This window comes from Pinus tabuliformis, chromosome J (assembly GCF_031772625.1).
Source record: "Pinus tabuliformis cultivar Carrire ecotype Pingquan chromosome J, CPIR1, whole genome shotgun sequence".
NCBI lineage: Eukaryota > Viridiplantae > Streptophyta > Pinopsida > Pinales > Pinaceae > Pinus > Pinus tabuliformis.
The window spans coordinates 959,793,259-959,814,483 of NC_142295.1; the positions used below are offsets into that span (position 1 = coordinate 959,793,259).

Genomic DNA, 21,225 nt, shown 5'->3' on the forward strand with positions numbered 1-21,225 from the left:
AACAAAAATAAGAGAATATGCATTTAGTCATAAAAGTGGCACACTTTCCATGATGCACTAAAGAAAGAAAGACCTCCAGTGAAGGAAATGCATTTCACTGTCCTCAAAGAATGGGTGAAAAATGAGAGAAAGAAGTCATTTTATTTGTCTATGGAAGACCGAAAACAGAGTAGGAAATATCTTAAAACTAGATAAAGTTTGCATCCACAAAGTGCCTCTAGCATTTCTGATTCAAATCCATACATGTATCATAAAAACATACGCATTAAAACAATATGAAGAAAATGATGATAGCAAGTTATGTGCATGGAAAGAATTAATTGAAACTATTACTAGAAGAGTACAAATTGATGGTGTTCTCCTTGTTATAGCCAAAAGATGCAATCTGAACAAACAAAAGATATGCTAGTTGGATTTTCTTACCCAAAAGGTGAATCTTTTCATGAGAGGATATGAGCCCACTAGTAACAGTGATGATGCTCCCAGTATGCGGCTGTATAATGCCAAGAAACAACAAAGACCATAATATTAGAAAGGAAAAGAGACAAGACCAAGATGTAGTAACACAGTGTCCAGAAAATACAAATAATTTCTGACAACCATATCATATTGCTTTCCCTATCTAAAGCATTCACAAGTTACCATGTCTATATCTCCATGGTGTAATTCCAAGTAGTAAAGGATAGATACTGTGACTAGATTGGGAAGAGTTCAAATCTTATGCAGCACACAATAAGCCCACATGATATGCAAATAGCCAATGGGGCATCCATGTAATGGTAGGTGGGACAAAAAAATTCAAAAGGTTTTGCCTTCAACATGTATCTAATAATATGTTATCCTTATCATTTGTAAACAAATTTAACTTCCCTTACTTTTTGGCTTCCAATAGTTTCACTTGTTTTCCCCGTGGGGTGGCACTATTATTGTTTACTATGAACTGGCCAACCAAGATAAGATCCTATTTATATGCCAATTCTTAGATAGCTCGATCCTCTAGTTGACTATGCTCTCCTTTCCTTTCAACGCCAAGCCAACCCTCTCCTCCTACCTTGCCCCCTCGTGCTCCCCCCTCAAACCACCATTTTGTTTGATGACAAGGATCTAGATGCCTACTCTTCTCACCTCTACCAATTCCCCCCACCCCTCTCTTAATTTTAATCTCAAGCCATCCTCCTCCAGATACAATGTGCTCTCCTCAACTATCAAGGATGTAGCCCTCAAATTCATATCCCCCTGTCACCAAATACCCCTCTTCGTCTCCCCATTCTAAGTCATGTCCTATGAACCATTGGTATGATGAGGAATGCAAAATCCACCATACGTAGCTCCATCACTCCCTCCGACACGATCCTGCCTCTTACACCCACATACAAAGATCCCATCATTCTCTTGCAAGAAATATATATTTAATTTTTAGAGGAGACATGAACTATATGATGCCCATGTTTCCCATGCTCCCAGTGTTGAATTTTGTAGCTATGGTTGGTCTTCATAATTAATATTTTAGCCCTTGAATTACGTAAGGCATGTTCTTCATGTCAATTTCAAAAAGAAAAAAAATATATAATGATTAATATAAGACATGTTCTTCATGTCGGTTTCAAAAGAGAATTTTGAGTTTTAGATTATTGGCTCCAAAGTTGTCAAGTCAGCCATCCCTCAAGTCAAGTCAACCTCAATTGAAGAGACACCCATTCAAGCCAGCCATAACACTATATACAAGGCATTCAACCTCCTCCTTCAAGCAAAATTCAATTTCTCACAAGGCGAGACATCTTCTAGGCATGCAAGCAAAGGAAAAGAAGAAGGCCAAAGACATCTCAAGTATTTTTTCTCTCTTCTTGACTTTGCACGTGTGGTCCTCTCTCCTACAGCTTCGCACATGTGAACTTTTGGGCAGCAGGGCCGAGTTTCTGGGCAGATTCTAGGAGGCTGAATTTCGGCCTAGTCAGATTAGGCAGGGCCGCGTTTACTAGGCAAAAGATTGACTTGACAAGAGGGCAGTTTGACCATAGCATTGTTGGTCAGTTTGAACATCATATTTGACTAGCATAATTAGGTGTATCTCTTGTTGAACTGAAGAATTTTGTCTAAGGAAAAGGTTATTGGGTTTTTCCCCAAGTGAGTTTTCCCAGGGTAAATCTTGTGTTATCTTTGTGCATTGTGATATCTATTGTCCTTGTGCATTTACGATTGAATTTCTGAAGTGTAACTGCTTAATGATAATCTGGAAGTGTTAAAACAATATCTACATCATTAGAAGTAATCATCAGTTTTTAGAAATTAGTGCTTGTATCAATTGCACTTTAAAAATCAACATGGTATCAGAGCTTTCATGAAGGAAAGGACTTTGAGATCACTCTTGAAGAGCTTTGGTAAAGGAAAGAGCATTGAGATCACTCTTGAAAAGACCTACATCTACAATTTGATTGCTTATCTACAACCATGGGTTCTTCTATGAATTCAGAGAACAAGTTGCAAGGAGCTACAAATTCCAGGGCTTGGAAGACAAGGATTGACCTCATTCTTGCAAAGAATGATGTATTGGATATTGTGAATGGCAAGGTCACTAAACCTTCAAATAATGAAAGGAAAGCAAAAAATGAGTAGCATGACATCATAGCCAGAAGTATTATTGTAGATTCTATCAGAGATCATTTGATTCCATATGTCACAAATCTTGACACTTCAAAGAAGATGTATGATGCCCTAGTTGGATTGTATACCATAAACAACATTGGTCAAGCAATGAGTTTGAAAATGAACTTCGTGACGTCAAAATGTCAAGAAATGATATTGTGGCCTCATATTTCATGAGGATCTCTCAACTAAGAGATCAAGCAATTGATTAAATCATTTATGACAAAGAACTTGTGACTACAACACTTAATGGTTTACCTGAATCATGGGACTCATTTGCATCTAGTATATGTGGCAGAAAGAAAACTCCAAGTTTTGAAGAACTATGGACCTCATGTACTCAAGAAGAATCTAGATTTGTCTCAAAGGAGAAGATTCCAAGACCTCAAGATGATGACTCTCAAGTGTTTACAGCCCACTCTAAAAATGGCAAAGGAAGGAGAAATTTTGGAAAATTTCAAAGGAATGCAGGTAGAAGACCAACTCCTCAAAAGAAGGATATTTAATGTTTTCGTTGCCACAAGTTTGGTCATTATAAAAATCAATGCACTGAAGGGAAGAACGATAAGAGGAAGGGCAATGATGTGGATGAGTATCCTCATAAGAAGAAATCCAAGAATGATACTACAAAAGATTTAGCAGCGAATGATAAGGACATGTTTTACTAGAATTCCAAATAGATCTTTGATTTTTGCAAGTAGGCTAGGAGCAAGAGGGAGTTGAAGGGGTCTCTCACATAAAAAGAGAAGTCATAACACTTATGTTATGAACCCTTCTTAGAATTGATTTGTAAACCCTAGAAAACTAAGATTCTTGGTAAGAAAGTCGTAGGGTTTGTGGATAAAACCCTAGAGTTAGACCTAGATCAATGTTTCTATTGAAAGGAGAAATCCTAGATCATGCAAGAAAGAAAAGGAGAGCAACATGTTGGTGATGAGGATGAGGATGATGATATTGCAGATGGATTTCATTCCTGCAAAAAGACAAGGATCAAAAGGGAGTTGATAATTCCCTACAATCCTCAAAAGATAAGTATTTATATCTCTCTTCCTTGATTATTATTTGTTAACCTCTTGTCTTTGTTTCTATTTTGCCAGGTTATAATCATTTCTTCCATGACCTCCTGGTGAGGGTTGCAGGTATATCGTAAAGGATATCAAGGCTTTGGCATCAAATGAGAGCATTGGGAAGAACGAAGCAAATCTTGGGACAAAAGGACTCTCCTAGAACGATTTGTGTTCAAGATGGGGAAGTTGTACTGACATCTAGAACCATGTTTGATGACAGTGAGAGCTCCTAGTTCAAAAGGAGCAAGCAGGCCAGCAAGTTTGAAGGATGCCAAATGAAAATTATGTCACGATTTGAGGAGAGCCAGTGGTGAATTCCAAGTGGATCTACAAGTATACAGTAGATGGAAACATAGAGAAGTACAAAGCAAGATTCAAGGATTCTCCCAAAAAGAGGGAGAAGACTATGACAAGACGTTTGCTTCAGTTGTCAGGTACACTTCTATTAGAATTTCTATTGCTTTGAAAATTGCACTAGGTAGATGCAGAGATCGCTTTTCTCAATGATTGAAGAAAGAAGAAGTGTACATAAACATACCTCAGGGCTTTGAGGTACATGAGAAGAAGTCTCATGATTACAGACTAAAGAAAGCTTTGTACGATCACAAGCAGACACAATGGACTTGATATTCATGGATTAATGGATCTCTATTGATCATGTTATTACATGATTTGTTTCTGACGGGAGTAGAAAGACTTACTTGACAAAGGGAGTAGCAGTGGCAAGAGGATTTGCTTCAGTGATAGAGAAATTTGCCAAGCTCTGCTTCAATATCAGAGGGAGCTAACGTCTGAGTGTGGCAGAAGTCAGGTAAGCATATATGATGATCCTTAAGAGATTTAGGATGAAAGATAGTCAATCCATGGCCACTTCCATGATAACTAATCTGAAGAAGCTAAGTGGTAGAGGAAGCAACCAGATTGCTACAATAGAGTTTGTTTCAGTGTCAAGCAGTTGTGGTGATGGTTCCATTGAAGGAAGCAGCTGCAGGGATATACAAATTTAGATTGGGCAAAGAGTGTTGAAGACAAGAAGGGCACATCAGGATGATGATTTATTTTGGATTCTGCTTGGGTAGGAAGCAGATGTCTGTCGCAGTCAGGACTACAGAAGCTGAGTATATTGCAGCTAGTTTGGCAAATTGTGAACCAGTGTGGCTTTAGTAACTACTCGCAGGATTATTTGATTAGGTGTAGGAGACGACCATGATGACAAGTCGAAGCACATACCGAGACATGGTACAAAAGGGAGTAGTGAGGCTCACAAAGCCTCTATCCCAAGGCAAAGTTTGTATACTTCAAGGACAAGCTTGAGAAGTTTGTATACTTCAGGGACAAGCCAAAGTGGTTGAGAATATTTTCCTTGGTTAGAGGGAATGGTGATGTTGTTGCATCAAGGGGCAGACATTCTCCCTAGGTCAGAATATAGACAAGTCAAAGTATTGACCAGGGACCACAAAATGTGGCTAGGGAGAATGGCCCAGAGAGCATCAAGGCTCAAAGTGCATCCCAGGTGGGCGAGTGAGTGCCTCTAACATCGAGCAGGAGAGTTACCATTCAATTAGCATGCAGGAATGGTAATAGCCCAGGGTTTCACCATAGGTCACATGTGTTGACCAAGTTTCAAGTGACGACTTGGATAATTGGTGAATCACTCCAAATGATGACTTGTTCAGCATGATGTTGTTGCAGGATGATTTTCATAGGTAGTGGATTAACACATCAGCATAGCTAGCTCATTCAAGGACATTCATTCTCTTTGAGTCAAGTATGTCGGTTGAGATTAGGGAGAATGGTCTGACAGAGGATAGACATTCTTCCTGAGTCAAGTAGGTTGACCAGTATTAGGAAGAATGGTCCTAGAGACCCAGAATTACTCAACCATAGAGTTGAGTAGGTGTGATTTAACATCAGGCTCAGGATTACTCTCCAAATAGGTTGAGTGAGCCCATTTAATATCATGGCCTAGAGTGAGGCCTTTGGATTTGGGACCAGAATACTCAAATGGATTGAGTGTGTCCCTAGGGTTTCACCATGAGTCAAAGAGATTGACCAAGATGATGGTGAACCAGGACTAGTCAGTATATCATGGGTGAAAAGCATTGACTAGAATCATAGTTGATGCGAATTATGTGCCATAGGCCAATGATGCTAACCAAAATATGGTACCTAGTTGATGTTGTTGATTCTTACCATAGGCCACAAATGTTGACCAGAGTTATGGTAATCAGATGATGTTGATGCTGATGATAAATGAAGAACATTTTCTTAGTGACATTTGTCAACAAGATAACATCTAGATAGTCATTATGAATACCTCCCTAGCTAAGAGGGAATGTTGAATTTTGTAGTTATGATCGGACTTCATAATTAATATTTTAGCCTTTGAATTACGTAAGACATGTTCTTCATGTAAGTTTCAAAAAGAAAAAATATATATAATATTTAATATAAGACATGTTCTTCATGTTGGTTTTAAAAGAGAGAATTTTGATTTTGAATTTTTGGATCCAAAGTTGTCAAGTCAGCCCTCCGTCAAGTCAAGTCAGCCCCAGTTGAAGAGACACCCATTCAAGCCAGCCAAAACACTATATATAAGGCATTTGAACTCCTCCTTCAAGCACAGCTAGATCTCCCACAAGACAAGACATCTTTTGGGCATCCAAGCAAAGGAAAAGATCTCAAGTATCTTTTCTATCTCTCCTTGACTTTGCATGTGTGGTTCTCTCTCCTACAGCTTTGCACATGCGAGTTTCTAGGCAGCGAGTCAAGATTTTGGGTAGCACGTCCAAATTTCTTGGGTAGCAGGTCCAAATTTCCTAGGCAACATATTTTAGGTAGCAGGGCCGAGTTTCTGGGCAGATTCTAAGATGTTGAATTTCAGCCTAGGCAAATCAAGCAGGGCCAAGAATTTTGGGCAGAAGATTAGCTTGACAAGACGGTAGTTTGACCGGGTTTGACCATAGCATTGTTGGTCAGTTTGACTATCATATTTGACTAGCAGAATTAGGCATATCTCTTGTTCAACTGAAGAATTTTCTCTAAGGAAAAGCTTGTTGGGTTTTTCCCCTAAGTGGGTTTTTCCCATGGTAAATCTTGTGTTATCTTTGTGCTTTGTGATCTCTAATGTCCTTGTGCATTTATGGTTGAATTCCTTAAGTGTAATTGCTTAATGATAATCTGGAAGTGTTAAAAGAATATCCACATTTTTTATAAATTAGTACTTATATCTATTGCACTTGAAAAATCAACACCCAAGACGCCGTGATGCCTAGGGAAATGTTTTCTCACATCCCCCTTTTTGGGAAACTTGGGGAGACACAGGGGGGAATGTTTCCCCGATGTGGGGGATGCATATTCCCAAAAAGGGTGCTTGTGGGCATCACCCCCTAAAAAAGGGTTGGGTGTCGCCCTTGAATTTTGATTGAAAATAATAATTTATGACTGGTGAAGCCTAATATTCAATCGTAGGGCCCTACTAATGCTCTGTAATTAATGGTAATGTTAAAGTTATTAAAGTAAAATCCTTTTACTTAAATTTTTAACATTGCCATTAATTGACTGAGGATGCTTGAGAGTGGTTCTAAGGTAGAATTTTAGAACTCACTCAAAATCCAACAGACTTAACAGTTTTCAGGATTTTAGGATTGAGGGGATTGCAACGTTTCCATTGAATTCTATCATATAAAAGGGTATGAAACTAGCATTTAATCAAGAGCACCATGTGAAAATTCCTTGAATGCAATAAACTAGAGATTTATCTTCTAAATGTTAGCAGTTTATTTGTCTTCTAAATTATTATTCGACAAATAACGATAAATTCACTAGCACAAATAAAACGTTGCGGAAATAAATACCGAATTGAGAAATAGATGCACACACACAAAAATATAACACATTTATTTTTTTGAGAAGTATTATGTTATTGCTTTATATGTTTAAAAATCTGAAAAAAATGAATATATTATGCTTTTTTAATGCTTGCCGATATTTGCCGATATTGCCGATAAGATGTTTTCTGGACCCTCGCCGATATTTTGCCGATACCGATATTATCAATACTGCTATCAACCATGCGAAGCATATTAACAATTGGTTCACATGGTTTTAAGACCTTCAAATCATTGTCACAAAATGCATTCCCTGAAATCACTTGTTCCAACTCATTTCCTTTAGCTTCCTTTGAAAGAGGAGTTTTCCCATTCATTGTTACAAAAAAACACTTTTTATAATTGTTTTTTCTTCAACTAGTCTTTTGATAGTAATGTAATATGTGGCAAACCTTGTGTCACAAGGTCTGAGCAGCTCTTTAGATGCTTTACTCCTGTACGAATTCAATGTGAGTTGATGGTTAAATATGAAGTGAGAAATTTGTTTCCCATTCCGAAGTGTTTCATTAATCCATGGAAACTTTGCCAAGTCATGCAACAACAAATCAAGGCAATGAGCAGCACAAGGTTTGTGAGCAGTTAGTTAGGGTGTTTGTCTTTAGTGGAAATACCCCATTTTGTCAAACATTGTTATGTGCAATACAACGTGCAAAGTCACACCCATGCATCATAATGGGTAACAAACTGAACATAGGTATGCTTCTGATCATCAAACATTTGAAACAAAAGTAATCGCATAGCAAATGATTTACTCATGGGAGAGAAGAGCTAACCTTTTTGACTAACTGAAACAAGTTCTATCGAATCTATCAGTGAAAACTAGTGAAGGATGGTCATGATGGTTTTGGATTTACAAGGTTGTTCAGGCATACAGGTGAACTGATACTTGAACTTTAATAACAAATAAAAGGAGGAGATTGCCTGTCAAATTATTATCAGTGTCAACATAGAATGCAAAAACTGGTATCTTGTTTTTCAAATACTGACAGCCAAACCCATATCGCACAGTAAAAATATACTCAAAAATAACTCGAAATAGAAAGTGTAGACCAGTAAACAGGTATTTGAATCATATAACTAGAATAAGATGAGATGAATTTAGTGTCCAACAAATGACCAAAATATGTCAATGGGACTAGTAAGTACAATCAGTGATGCCAATCTATAGGAGTAACCTAGACTACCTGAAAGCAAAAAGTAAAATAAAATAAGATAAAATATATAAAATACATGAACTCAATAGTACATTGAACAAAGAGAGAGAAGTGCAAGTGATCAACTAGATATCCATAAGTCATGGTGAATAGGTAGAGGGTGAGGAGGAAGAAGTATCTCACCAATCTTGGATGAATAACATTATAAATATAAATTAATATCCATTGAAATATTTTCAGAAAGAAAAGCATCACAAAATAGTGCAACAGTATCAATTTTCTCATGTCATGACCTTGTATCGCTTTAAAAGAAATGAAAGAAAAAAATAACTTGCCTACTTACAATCTCAACTTGCAGGAAAACTTAAAATTATTACCAATTTAACAGCCTTCATCAATAGAAAGAATATGTGGTGTGTACACATCAATTTCCACAACATTACCTAGTTTTTGAATATCTATATCATACAATGAACTGGTTTAGGAGTCTCACCTAAAATTGTTCAATTGTAGAAGTACGCCAAGTCCCAAGAGCAACTGGATGCCCAAAAAGCAGAGCCCTTGGAGGGGTGTCAAGGTACCACATGCAATTGGCCGCAACTTAGTCCTTTGCACCTACAAAATGTTTTGACATTTGTCTTAATTAAAGCAATTAATATATCAGCAATGATAACAGTGACATTAAACCTCAGGGATGATGAAACTTGTTCTTCAGGAAAGAGTAAGTAATATCAACTGTGTAGCTACCATTTGGTTTCCAGACAAGCACATAAATTCAATTCTTATCAATTGGCAAACACAAAAGTTTGTCCCGTTAGCTAAACAGAACCAAGAAGTTGAAGGATATTGCTTCTTCCACATTCATCTTATGAAAGAGCAATCACAACGAACTACTAAACACTAAAACACTCAAGTAATTCTATCTTGGAGGTGGCATATTTCAGACATAATAGAACACATATTTTGCAACAAATATGAATAAAGGAGGGAGGTTAAACAAACAAAGGATTGCAGAAAAAAAACATTTATCTCGAATTTCTAATATCAGAGTTATATTTCATTGGGCCTGCTACATTTACAAATCAGTTTCCAATATTGACTTTTAAAGTGCTCTACAGTCATTCAGCATTCAGTTAAATTTCACTGTTGTTATCAGCAGCCTGCCTTCCTCTGTCGAGAAATGGCATGTGGTGGTGTTTTTGTTTGTAACTGCTGAATGTTGCTGGAAATATGATGATTTTACTATTTTGCTGCTGCTTGCAATCTTGACCTTCTCTATGATCACAACAGGGAAAAAAATGTTCAACTGCAACTCATATGCAAGCACCACGTGAACATTACATTCCAGTAGCATCAAAACGACATATGTAATAATTCAATGAGAAATAAAATACATAAAACAAGTTTTCATATGCAAGTGTACTGAACATGTCAATGAGTCTTCTCAATAAAATCAAGGAGCATGTGCTCAGTCCTGACACCTAAATGCCTCTTCCCCACTAGCAAGCCATGCTCACAGATAGATAAGGCACACAATTACTTTTTCTTCATATGCATTGATGTTTATTCTCTAAGATTAGTATCTAATCAGTGGTTTATCCAAGGCTGGGCAGTAGCACTGCTAGACATAATGACAATGACCTAGATTTCAGTCACTTTGCAAAAGCACCATATGCCTATGTTTCAATTTCTGGTTAGCTGCTTCACAAGCAAATTCCTCATGCCACTTACTACAATTGATATCATATGTGTGAGGATGCCACTCACATATTGGTGCTACTTCCTTTATGGACGTATAATTCTTTTTTATTCTGAAATGTAGACATCAAAAATGTGGTCACCCACATTCTGGTAAAAGCTATGGAGGAAGATCAGCACATGACAAGCATCCATCGCCAAAGGCTATTCTACAGGAAATTCTATGGAGATCCTGCATCTTATCATTTGGTATAAGGTGAGCATGGAATTCACCCAAAGATAACAGAACTATAGTAATGGTAATAAAATGAGATAAAAAGAAAAGAAGTGTGTGCACATAACTTATTTCACCTCCCAGACCCCGCATTCAAAGGTAATCAAGTCCCTGAATGAAGTTCAGCTCTAGATGCACTTAAGAAGGCTGTCCACTATCACCATAATTGTTGATTTGTAGTAGCATCAGATGTGCTTTAGCCATGAAAATTGGTGGAGAGACTAAGGCACATGAGATCTCCAAGACTCAGAAATCGTTTTGAGAAATTCCACCCAGTTGAGGAGTTATTAAAATAATTAATATTTTTTATGGGTTCCTAAGTCTAAACTTAGGAAAATAAAAATATTAATGGTTATTAATAAAGATATGGGTGAGAAGCTTCCAAGAGACGACGATCAAGCCAAATCTAATCTTAGCTATTGATTAGGGACTTAATCTCGGCCCTTGAAGACTCAACAAGAAAAGTATAAGAGGAGTCTTGAGGGTCAGTTGGAGATACACCAAATTGATTAGTGAGTTCGATTTTCTGGAGCGGGGTTTGCTGAGAGAATCGAACCAGTGATCTGTTGCAGCGAGGGGCAGTTAAACACGAGGCCGAGAATACATAGCAGAGAGGCAGAGACAGTGCCAGAGAGGCTGACGCAGAGGCAGTTGGGACTTACGCAGAGGCTGAGGAGGCCAGCGTGGGTGGCGCAGAGGGCCAGAGGGCTGACGCAGAGAGCCAAGTGGCTGACGCAGAGAGCCAAGTGGCTGACGCAGAGGCTAGTAGAGCTGACGCAGGGCCAAGAGGCAGCGTTGGAGATTTTCATGGGGAAGACTGGAGCTGAGAGGGTGACGCAGTCCCTAGCAGAGTGATGCAGAGCAATGGAGAAGCTTGGAGCAACTTTTGTTGTCCAGCTAAGGAGTTGTCGTAGTTGTTGTGGGATCAATCATCCATTGACTGATCAACCAGAATATCTGTCTCCGAGGAGAGGTACTTTTGCCAAGGGCATTCTCTGTTGGGTGAGCCATTTTGGGCACCCTAGTTGTATTCAGAAACTGCATAATAATAAAACCCTCATATATGTTGTACCGGTTTTCCTGCATTGGGTTTTTTCAGGGATAATTGTCCAAAAATAACGGTGTCTCTTATGTGATTGTCTCAGTTATTTCAATCGTTGATCTGTATATGTGTTAAGGCTACATTTGTGTTTATTTTCGATATTTATATTTATAAATAACTTGTTAATGAAAAGAACCAGTAGGAGAAAATAAACCAAATAATGTAGTAGAGATTTCTAACGTGTCAGAGTTAGAAATTTCAACAATAACAACCCTCCCTCTCACTTTTTGCTGAGTATTTTATGCCACGAGGAGGGACACCTTAGAAAAATTATTTAAGATGTTCTTCAGTGTTTCATGGGGACACGTTCCCCAGGGTGCGATGCACACACCCCATGCTTCCCACGCATCCATGATGGGGGGACGTCTGGGGAAACGTTTCCCCAATGTGGGGCATGCGTTTCCCCAAAAGGGGTGCTTCTGGGCGCACCCCTCAAAAGGGGGACGCTCAGAAGCACCCCTTTTGAGGGTGGGCTTCCAGAAGCATTCCTTGTGAGTTTCAAGAAATTTTGTGTGGGGAAGCCTAATATTCAAGCCTATGGCCCTATGATGCTATGCAATTCATGGTAATGTTAAATTCTTAAAAGTAAAAGTGACATTCTCCTTTATATTTCATTTTCATCCTTCTACTTAAATTTTTTACATTACCATGAAATGACTCTGGATGTTTGAGAGTGCTTCCAACCTCATTGGATTTCATATGGAGAAAATAGAATTTTAGATCTCACTCAAAATCTAGCAGACTTAATAGTTTTTCAGGGTTTTAGGATTGAGGGGAATAATTTTTCAAGGTTTCAGGATTGGGGGGAATTGCAACATTTCCATTTGATTTTTTCATGTACGAGGGAATGGAACTAGTATTTAATCAAGAGAACCAAGACTTCTATTTACTTTGATGTTAGTGGCATTGGTTGTCGAACTCCTCTATCATGACCCTACTAAAAAATGTACCCATCACTCAAACAAAGTCTTGACTTGTCATGCTACATTTTTTCTATCTTATTTTAATGCTTAGAGGGTGATATTGATGACGAAAATTCCAATATAGGTAATGATTTTGATGATATGTAGGTATTTGTTTTAGCATGATTTTTTTTTGGATACTAGAGGCCATATAGAGCGTGTTTGTTGATGTATTTTTTATTCAAGGATGGATTGCACTGAGTTCTATTTTGGTTATGTGCACCCTTACATGCTATATAAATGAGAACTTTTGATTATTTGTGTATAAATGGTTTGGATTCATATGGATGCACATGAATATATATGTTTTTCTTTAAAATTTGAATATTTTATGTATTTTTGGTTAATCAGTTATGTCATCTTTGTTTTTTTAATGGTTCCAATTGATTCTCATTTCAGAGGGTTTTCCTGTTTGGTTCCAATAACATTGGTATCTACTATAGTCTGTTTTGCTTAGAACTAATTAGATTCTAGAATGATGAATTTAAATTTTAAATCATGCAGTCTCGAATGATGAATAATAAATTTAATTTTTAAATCAATGTAGATTCTACTATGATGAATGAAGAATATGGATCAATGTATTTCATCATTGAATCTCGTGGTATATGGATGAATGATGTATGTACTAGTATGAACGATGAATACGAATCAATATTTTTTTTTATGTTGTGGTTCACGGACACTGGGTGGCCGTTACATCCACGGGAAAATCTGGGCATATCAACCCCGAAGGGAATCTTTTAAAGCCCGTCGGCCAAACTAGCAGGGCCTAGCCCCAAGGGCGTCAAGGAGAATTGACCCTATGACCTCCCGATCGGCGAGGCACTTAACAACGGGGACTCGACCAGTTGAGCTAACCCTTGGGGCTAGAATATGGATCCATATATTTATGCTTTCATTATTTCCCTAAAATTTGAGGGTACTCCCACACATCCCCCTTGTGTGTCTCCCCACACCTGCGTCTCATCGTCCCGGAGTCTTGGTCGAACATTAATGTTCTTAGAATGCAAGGGATGATGGTTTACCAAAACTAATGCCTATCAAATTGGGCAGTGGGAGCTAGAATCAACAATTAAACAATATGGAAGGAGGCATAATTAGGCTGTTATAAACATGTTCTAACCAACCACGTGGAATTACTTCAATATGCAAAAAATTAGGGGAGGGCCCTTCCAAAGATGTTGCTCACAACAAGAACAAATTAAGCCAAATAATAATGAGTAACCATGAACAATTAAATAACATCCATGTATTGTTAACTTTTAGGGCTAGATTGTTCTATGTTGTAGATAATTGCATTTTCAAACTTTTTCATCATCTACATATTACATTCACCCCATAACATCATTAGTAATTATGTAGAGAGAACAATAACATCAACAATGCAGCAGAACAGTAAAGAACAATAGAAGAAAAGCATGCACAATAGAGACACCAAGATTTAGGTCAGAGACCAGGGCAAAAACCCCACAAGAGGGAAAACCCAACCAGATTCTTCTTCTTAGATATTCATCAAATGTTCAGCTGAGATACAATGTATAATATCATGAAACATAAGTCTTTCATCAATCACACTAGGTCACCTAGGGCCAATCCAATAGCAGATAAGCATATTAGAGAGGCAAGCACATACCTCCATGTCACACTATCACTGTCATATCATCATCGTCATAAATCAGAGTGTCACTAGTACTACCATACATCAAAGTACATTGCCATGTCAAAGGGTCACTGTCATATGCATATAGATCATTGTCCAGCATCTAGGTCACTGTCATATATATTGAGGTTGTTGCCATATACATATGCATGAAGGTCATTGTTATATACATAAAGATCATTGTCATGCATCAAAGTCACTACCATGCATATAGATCACTGTAACATGTCAAGTTTACTTCCATAAGTTTATTGCCTTATGTTTACTACCATATTAGGGTTACTGTCATGTAAAGGTTACTGCCATATATGAATATCTCAACCCTATTGCCATATGTCATTAGGGCATTGACATACATCATATTCATAAGTATCACTGCCAGCCTATATCATTGTCATACAATTTGTCATAGATCTTGTCACTCACCACAAACATTAAAGCCATACAACAAGAGAACTCCCAGAGGATCATTACCATTTATCAATACCACTAATAGAGAATACAAGCCTTTAGAATATAGAATGAGTCACTGTACTGCAAAGAAAGCCATTGTATACAAGTCTGAGCCACTATTTTGTATGTAAGCACGAGCCATTGTTTTGTATGTAAGTCTGAGCCATTATGTGGTATGCAAGTACGAGCCACTATATGCAAGTCAACGCAAAGAGAGCCACTGTATGCAAGTCAACGCAAAGAGAGCCACTATATGCAAGCCACTACGAATACAAATTGAACCACTCAAAGATAGTGAGTCACAGAGCAATACGAGCCTCCACAAGAAAATGAATGCAAGCTACATGGGATCATAAAGCGATCCACCATATAAATAATCCATAGCAATTCATTGTATAAATAAGCCAGAGCGACTGTGCTTCAATGCATCCAGAGAGACTGTGCTTCAATGCATCCAAAGAGACTGGGTATTAATGCGCCCAGAGAAATTGTGAATTCACTATGTTGTGTAATGTGACACCATTGTATAGTGTACAGCATGTGCCATAGAAATTATGTGCCACGGAGAATGCAAATGCGAACCATAGAATATATCGAGCCACCGTAATATATATGAACTATAGAGAAGGTAATACGAGCCATAGATATGTATAAGTGAACCACAAAAATGCATGCCATAGAGAATGTGGGCCACCAATAGATAATGTGAACTATTGCAAAAGTGAGCTTCAAATTGATAATATGAACCATACAAAAATAATACGAGCCAGAGAGATTTTCCCTGTCCAAATACCTTCGGTAGTGCGAGCTCCTTGTTCACCCAAAAATCCAAATCAGTATCTTTAACAATTGAAAAGGTTTTTTATTTATATAATTTTGAGGTGCGACGATTAGTCCTTTCTAGGGAATTCCTCCATAAATCTGACTTGAGCTTTTTATTATTTAGCCCATTTCATAATAATAAAAATACTTTTTAAATATATTTACAAAATCACTTCGATGAATGTAAGCCCAAGTAAGATTATCACATCAAATGATAATAAGAGGAGTGCCCACACATTAATAATAATAATATTTCTTTTATTCAATTTGACTTTTCCCTTTGGGGCAAGATGGGCTTCATTGGGTTCCTATGGAGAAATTTATCCCATAGCTGCCCAAATTTCAACATGTATTAAACCATAAATGAAGTACACAAAGTCTTCTTATTGAACAAACAACCAACAATACATCATTTTTTGAATATGATTTCACCATAAAATCAAGAGGACCTAAATCTGTCGCACTTTACCTTCATCCCTCGCTAGGGGCAGCCCTCAAAGATAAAGTGAACAACTTGTTACCCACTAAAGTGGGTAATGTTGGACATTGGATAAACCAACACTCCCCCTGTGTTTCGTGACATGGACTAACCGCCTCTCGTGGATCCTCATCTCTAGCGATGCGATCGTTGACTAACACTTGCGGGTTTTGTTCTAACGGCAATCGTGATTCCCAACAAGTGGTATCAGAGCGTAGGTCACCAGTTCGATACATACCTAGTTCGCGTTGGGGGGGAGATTGTTGGACATTAGATAAACCAACGCTCCTTGTGTGTTTTGTGACATGGACTAACCGCCTCTCATGGATCCTTATCTCCGGCAATGCGATCGTTGACTAACACCTGCGGGTTTTGGTCTAACAACAATCATGATTCCCAACAAGAATTGTTGATAGGTGGTTGTCATTGATGTCAACCCAAGCAGCACCAAGAGCTACCCAGATCTTCCTTGGAAAATTTGACATGGCAATTCATGGAATCTTATTTCAAGATCCTTCTAGATAGATTCTCCTTGACGAGATGTTTCCGTTGATATATGGTACGCTTCGTGGTTCCTCCTAGTTTGAGAGAAAATTGAGGTTGAGGTTGAAGACCCAATTTTGTGGGCTAAAACCCCAGGGGGTAGAGACATGACACCTTATTCACCAACTGTTGTCAATATATGACTGGGATTCTCACCATAATCTAACCACGTATAAGTTGAATAACTTCAAGATCCAAAGGCAATAAACCAATCATTGACTTCACACTCGGGTAGGACAATATGCACCAAGCCAATCATTGATTCTTTAACATAAAAATTTAACTTAAAGTGAAAATTATTTATCTATAAGACAATCATTTTAAGACGGAGAGGCCCACATAAAACTCACAATCCTCCTTCCTTAAATTATAAGGCTCATTTTAATGTAAAAATTTTAATCCTTAAATTCCTAGTAATGCCTACTCTAACATCTACCTCATAAAGTTCTCTAACTTTCACACTATGAAGCCCCTCCTCGCTCTATAAAAGGAGACCCATTATCCCCTCAACGGGTGTGCTCCTAATGAAAGATTATTAGGAAATTGCGCTAAAAATTTTCAGCCACCCTTATGATTTGCTAACACAGGATTCTAGTGGTTAGGGTTCGGTCTTTTAATATGCAGGTCTGTAATTTGAGCAAAATTACTCCAGCCAAGTCAACACAAAATTTGTGAAGGTTGTGGCCTGCCTTGGGTGATTCATTAGTCTGTAATTTGAGCGAGATTACTCCTGCCAAGTCAACGCAGAATTTGTGAAGGTTGTTGTCTGCCTTGGGTGATTCGTTGGTCAATACAGGACTGTAATTTGAGCAAGATACCCCAGCTAACGAAGGAAATTCAATAAGCAAAAGAATTCGGCACCTATTACAGTCCTTTATGCAGCTTCACCAAGGCAACATTTACAAATTTTAACCTACAGCAGTGATGTTAAAAATCCAGATAATGTTGCAGTTACATTTGTCTTGAGATCTGTTTCGTTCAGGGCTATACATCTAAGTCCTTTGTGGTTGTCCTTGGGTTGAGAACAGCGTCTAGTCAGGACTGTATTAGAGCCTACATCAAGTCTAGTGTTTAGTCTACTTAAGTCTGTCTAGAGCTTGAACTGTCTAAGTTTGTCTGTGTTTGTGTCAAGCGTTGTCTAGTTAAGTCTAGCTCTATGTAGTTTTGTGTCTAGTTCGGGCCAGTGTTGAGTCTAAGTTTCTGTCAAGCTTTGAGACTAGGTCTGTGTTAAGTCTGTCTAGAGCTTGAACTGTTAGGTCAAAAGGGAGGTCTGTTGTTGTATTCAAAGTCTGTCATCAGATGTTGACACCAGGTTGATCAAGCATACTGCAAAATCCAAATAAGGGAACACATCAGCATCACCAAGACAAGGTAAGTTTGGTCGTTGATTTCTTTTATTAATGTTCACTGACTTGCAGGAGTATACAAGGTAAGGTGTGATTATTTGGGTGACCATTATCAGTTTTGTTTGGGAAAGAGAGATTCATTTGTGTGTGTTACAGGTACAAACCAACAAGGCAGCCATTACAGAGCAGAGAGGTTCCTTACCTCAACATTTTGTTCATGGCATAATCCTCTTATTTCTGGGCAAAGATATAAACTTACACTTGACAAAGGCTACTATTTAGGTGGAAGATATCTTATACCAGCTAGACAAGGTCTAAACATCAAAGAGCATAAGCCAAATCCATTTATCACAAGCAGTGACAGGAAAGAAGTAAAGCCTTAAGATCCAGTATTACTTGCAGCAACATCAACAACTGACAGGCAGAGCAGTCCATCATTCTTGACCACTTTCTACTGCAAGCTTCATCATCAGCATCAAGGATAATCTGTACAGCAGTTGTCAAGTCTTGTAAGCATTGTAAAAAAATTGTCCTAGAGTCCTTTTGTAAATTGAAGTCAAACATTGTAAAAAGTTTGTGTCATTGCCTAGAGTTGAAGAAGGCAAATTTATCTTGGGAAAAGGCCGTTGGTTTGAAGTTGGGACAAGGGTTCTTGTTTTGTCGGGACACGGGTTTAGGTTCTAGTGTTATTGGCCAGTCAAGAAAATCATTGAAATACCATTGTAATGTGGATCATTGTCTCCAGAGAGAGGTACTACTGCCGAGGATATTCTCTGAAGGGTGAGCCATTTCTGGCACCCTAGTTGTATTCAGAAATCTGCTTAATAATAAAACTCTCTATATGCCACACTGGTTTTCCCGCATTGGGTTTTTCCAGGGACGATTGTCCAAAATTAATGGTGTCCCTTGCATTCTCTCAGTTTATTTCAATTGTTGATCTGTATATTTGTGAAGGTTGCAATTGTGTTTACTTTGATATTTATGTTATTAAATAACTTGTTAATGTAAAGAACAAGTAGGATATAGTAAACCAGATATTGCAGTAGGGGTTTCTGATGTGTTAGATTCAGAAATTTTCACATCATGTGGTTTATTTTCGGTCCTAAGAAGGAGGTATGGTTTCATGTCTAAAGAACTTAGTACACAACACTTTTGTTGATGACTTAAAGGCTGATATTGTTGATCGACTATTGTAAAAAGTTTCCAAAGTCCATTCTGCCTTCTTTTATTTTGTTTGCTCCAAGGCAGTATTTTTGAAGAACCTACTCGAAACCTTTTTGGTACACCATCCTAGTTGACAATTCACAGAAGTATAGACCCTTTCTGAAGGATCATTCCATGCATCATCTTGACATCCATTTGTGAACAGACCTAATAATCAATTTAGTCAAGTTTAGTGATTCCCAACAAAAAATGCTCTCTAGAATGGTGCGACAGATTTTGTATATGTGAAAATAATGCATTGTAAATCAGCAAAAGAAATTTGGGACAGGCTCCGAAATACATATAAAGGAGACAAGAAGGTAAAGGAGGCCAGGCGCCAAACCAATCAAAGAGAATTTGAGCAGATAAGAATGAATGAAGAGGAAAACATTTCAACCTTTTTCCTCTGTGTTGATGAAATAGTGAATGCTTTAGAAGCATTGGGAGAACCCGTGGATAACAAGGTAGTTGTTCGAAAAGTTCTAAGATCTCTTCCAAAAAGGTTCGATGCTAAAGTCTTTGTGTTAGAGGAAAGCGATGATTTGGAAAAACTCTCCATGGACCAATTGCATGGAATACTGACGGCATATGAAATGAGGAAAGAACTAGATGGTCCATCCAATCGAGAAGCAGCATTCACAACATCCAAGAAGACTGGGAAAAACAAACAAGAATCAAGACCAAGCTCCAGTTGTTGCGAAGAAGAAGAAGAATACTCAGATGAAGAAATAGTTAACTTTGCAAGAAAGCTGAAAAAGGGAACAGGTAGGTTCAAAGATAAACTTCCTTTTATGTGTTTCAATTGTGGTGAGATTGGTCACTTTGCAGCTAAATGTCCTCATAAAGGGAAGAAGGGTCAAAGAAGATTCAACAAGCAAGGCAAGAAGAAAGGCTTTAAGAAAAGCTTTCTATCTAAAGAAGATAGCTCCTCATCTGAAGAAGGAAGTGATAGTGATGATGAAAATAACACAGGAAGAGTGTTATTGATGGTTAAGCACAATAGGAAAGAAGCTCCTGAAGAAGAAGAAGATAAGATGGACAAAATCACATTTCAGAATGAGATGATGATGGCAGCTTGTCGCCAATAATCTGTTTCTCGAATAATGAACCACTGCTCTAATTCACTCTCACAGGATTCCAACCCTTTGTTCGATCCACAGGCTTCTGAGTGAGGTTGGAAAATTTAGTTTTTGGAAGCCTTCCCATGGGTACTTTATCGAGTTTGATGGCTCATTAGAAAGTAGACACGTGGGGCTACTTGACCTAGGTTCCAGAATTCAAAATGGACTCCTATAAGTCGTTCAAAACTGGACCTGAACTGGCGTGATGCTTCTGCCTCTAGTGGCTTTTGAGCAATGGCAAACACATATGGTAGCAAATTCGAAATTTAGAGGTCTAGATCATCAGAAGAATATGCAGTTAGGATAAAATACTTACAATATTGAGGAGATCTATTGACTGATCTTGTTTAGATACATAACTTCTCACAGATACACAATTTATTGGATGTCGATCTACAGGATTTCACCATTACATTACATCAAAATGCTTTGCATCAATTGTAGCAAACAATTCCTTAACATAGGATGATGACAGATACACCATGAATCTCCACTTGATCAATTATGAAAAGGAAAAACTAAAAAACAAAAATTGTTCTGGCCCCTAATGGCCTGATCTACATTCAATCTCTCTCAAAAAATTCGTTCCTCATCCTTTTTAATACTCCTATCTAATCGAGTTTCTCAAACAAATCAATCCCTAATTAATTGGCCTAACATACACCTAAGCTAACAAACTTAATCATTTCACTGCTAATCTGGGCACTCCAACAACTTTTTACAAACAGATAATAATTAAAGTAAATTTAAGAGGCCCAACCCTCTTTAGTAAATAATTTTGACCGGTCAGGTCTGAGGGAATCGAT

General features: G+C 37.9%; 1 protein-coding gene across 3 annotated transcripts in view; it reads right to left on the minus strand.

The window, feature by feature from the left end:
* Window positions 1-21,225, minus strand: part of PPT1 (polyprenyltransferase 1) — a 212,124-nt gene that overhangs the window by 89,397 nt on the left and 101,502 nt on the right. For all 3 annotated transcript variants that reach the window (XR_016247981.1, XR_016247980.1, XM_089378810.1), the window contains 2 exons: window positions 9,248-9,369; window positions 424-493 (listed from right to left, as the gene is read on the minus strand). Coding sequence is in view for 1 of the 3 variants with exons in the window: in XM_089378810.1 (XP_089234936.1) it covers window positions 424-493; window positions 9,248-9,369 (192 nt within the window). In the remaining 2 variants the exon portion in view is untranslated. The remainder of the gene's footprint in view (window positions 1-423; window positions 494-9,247; window positions 9,370-21,225) is intronic.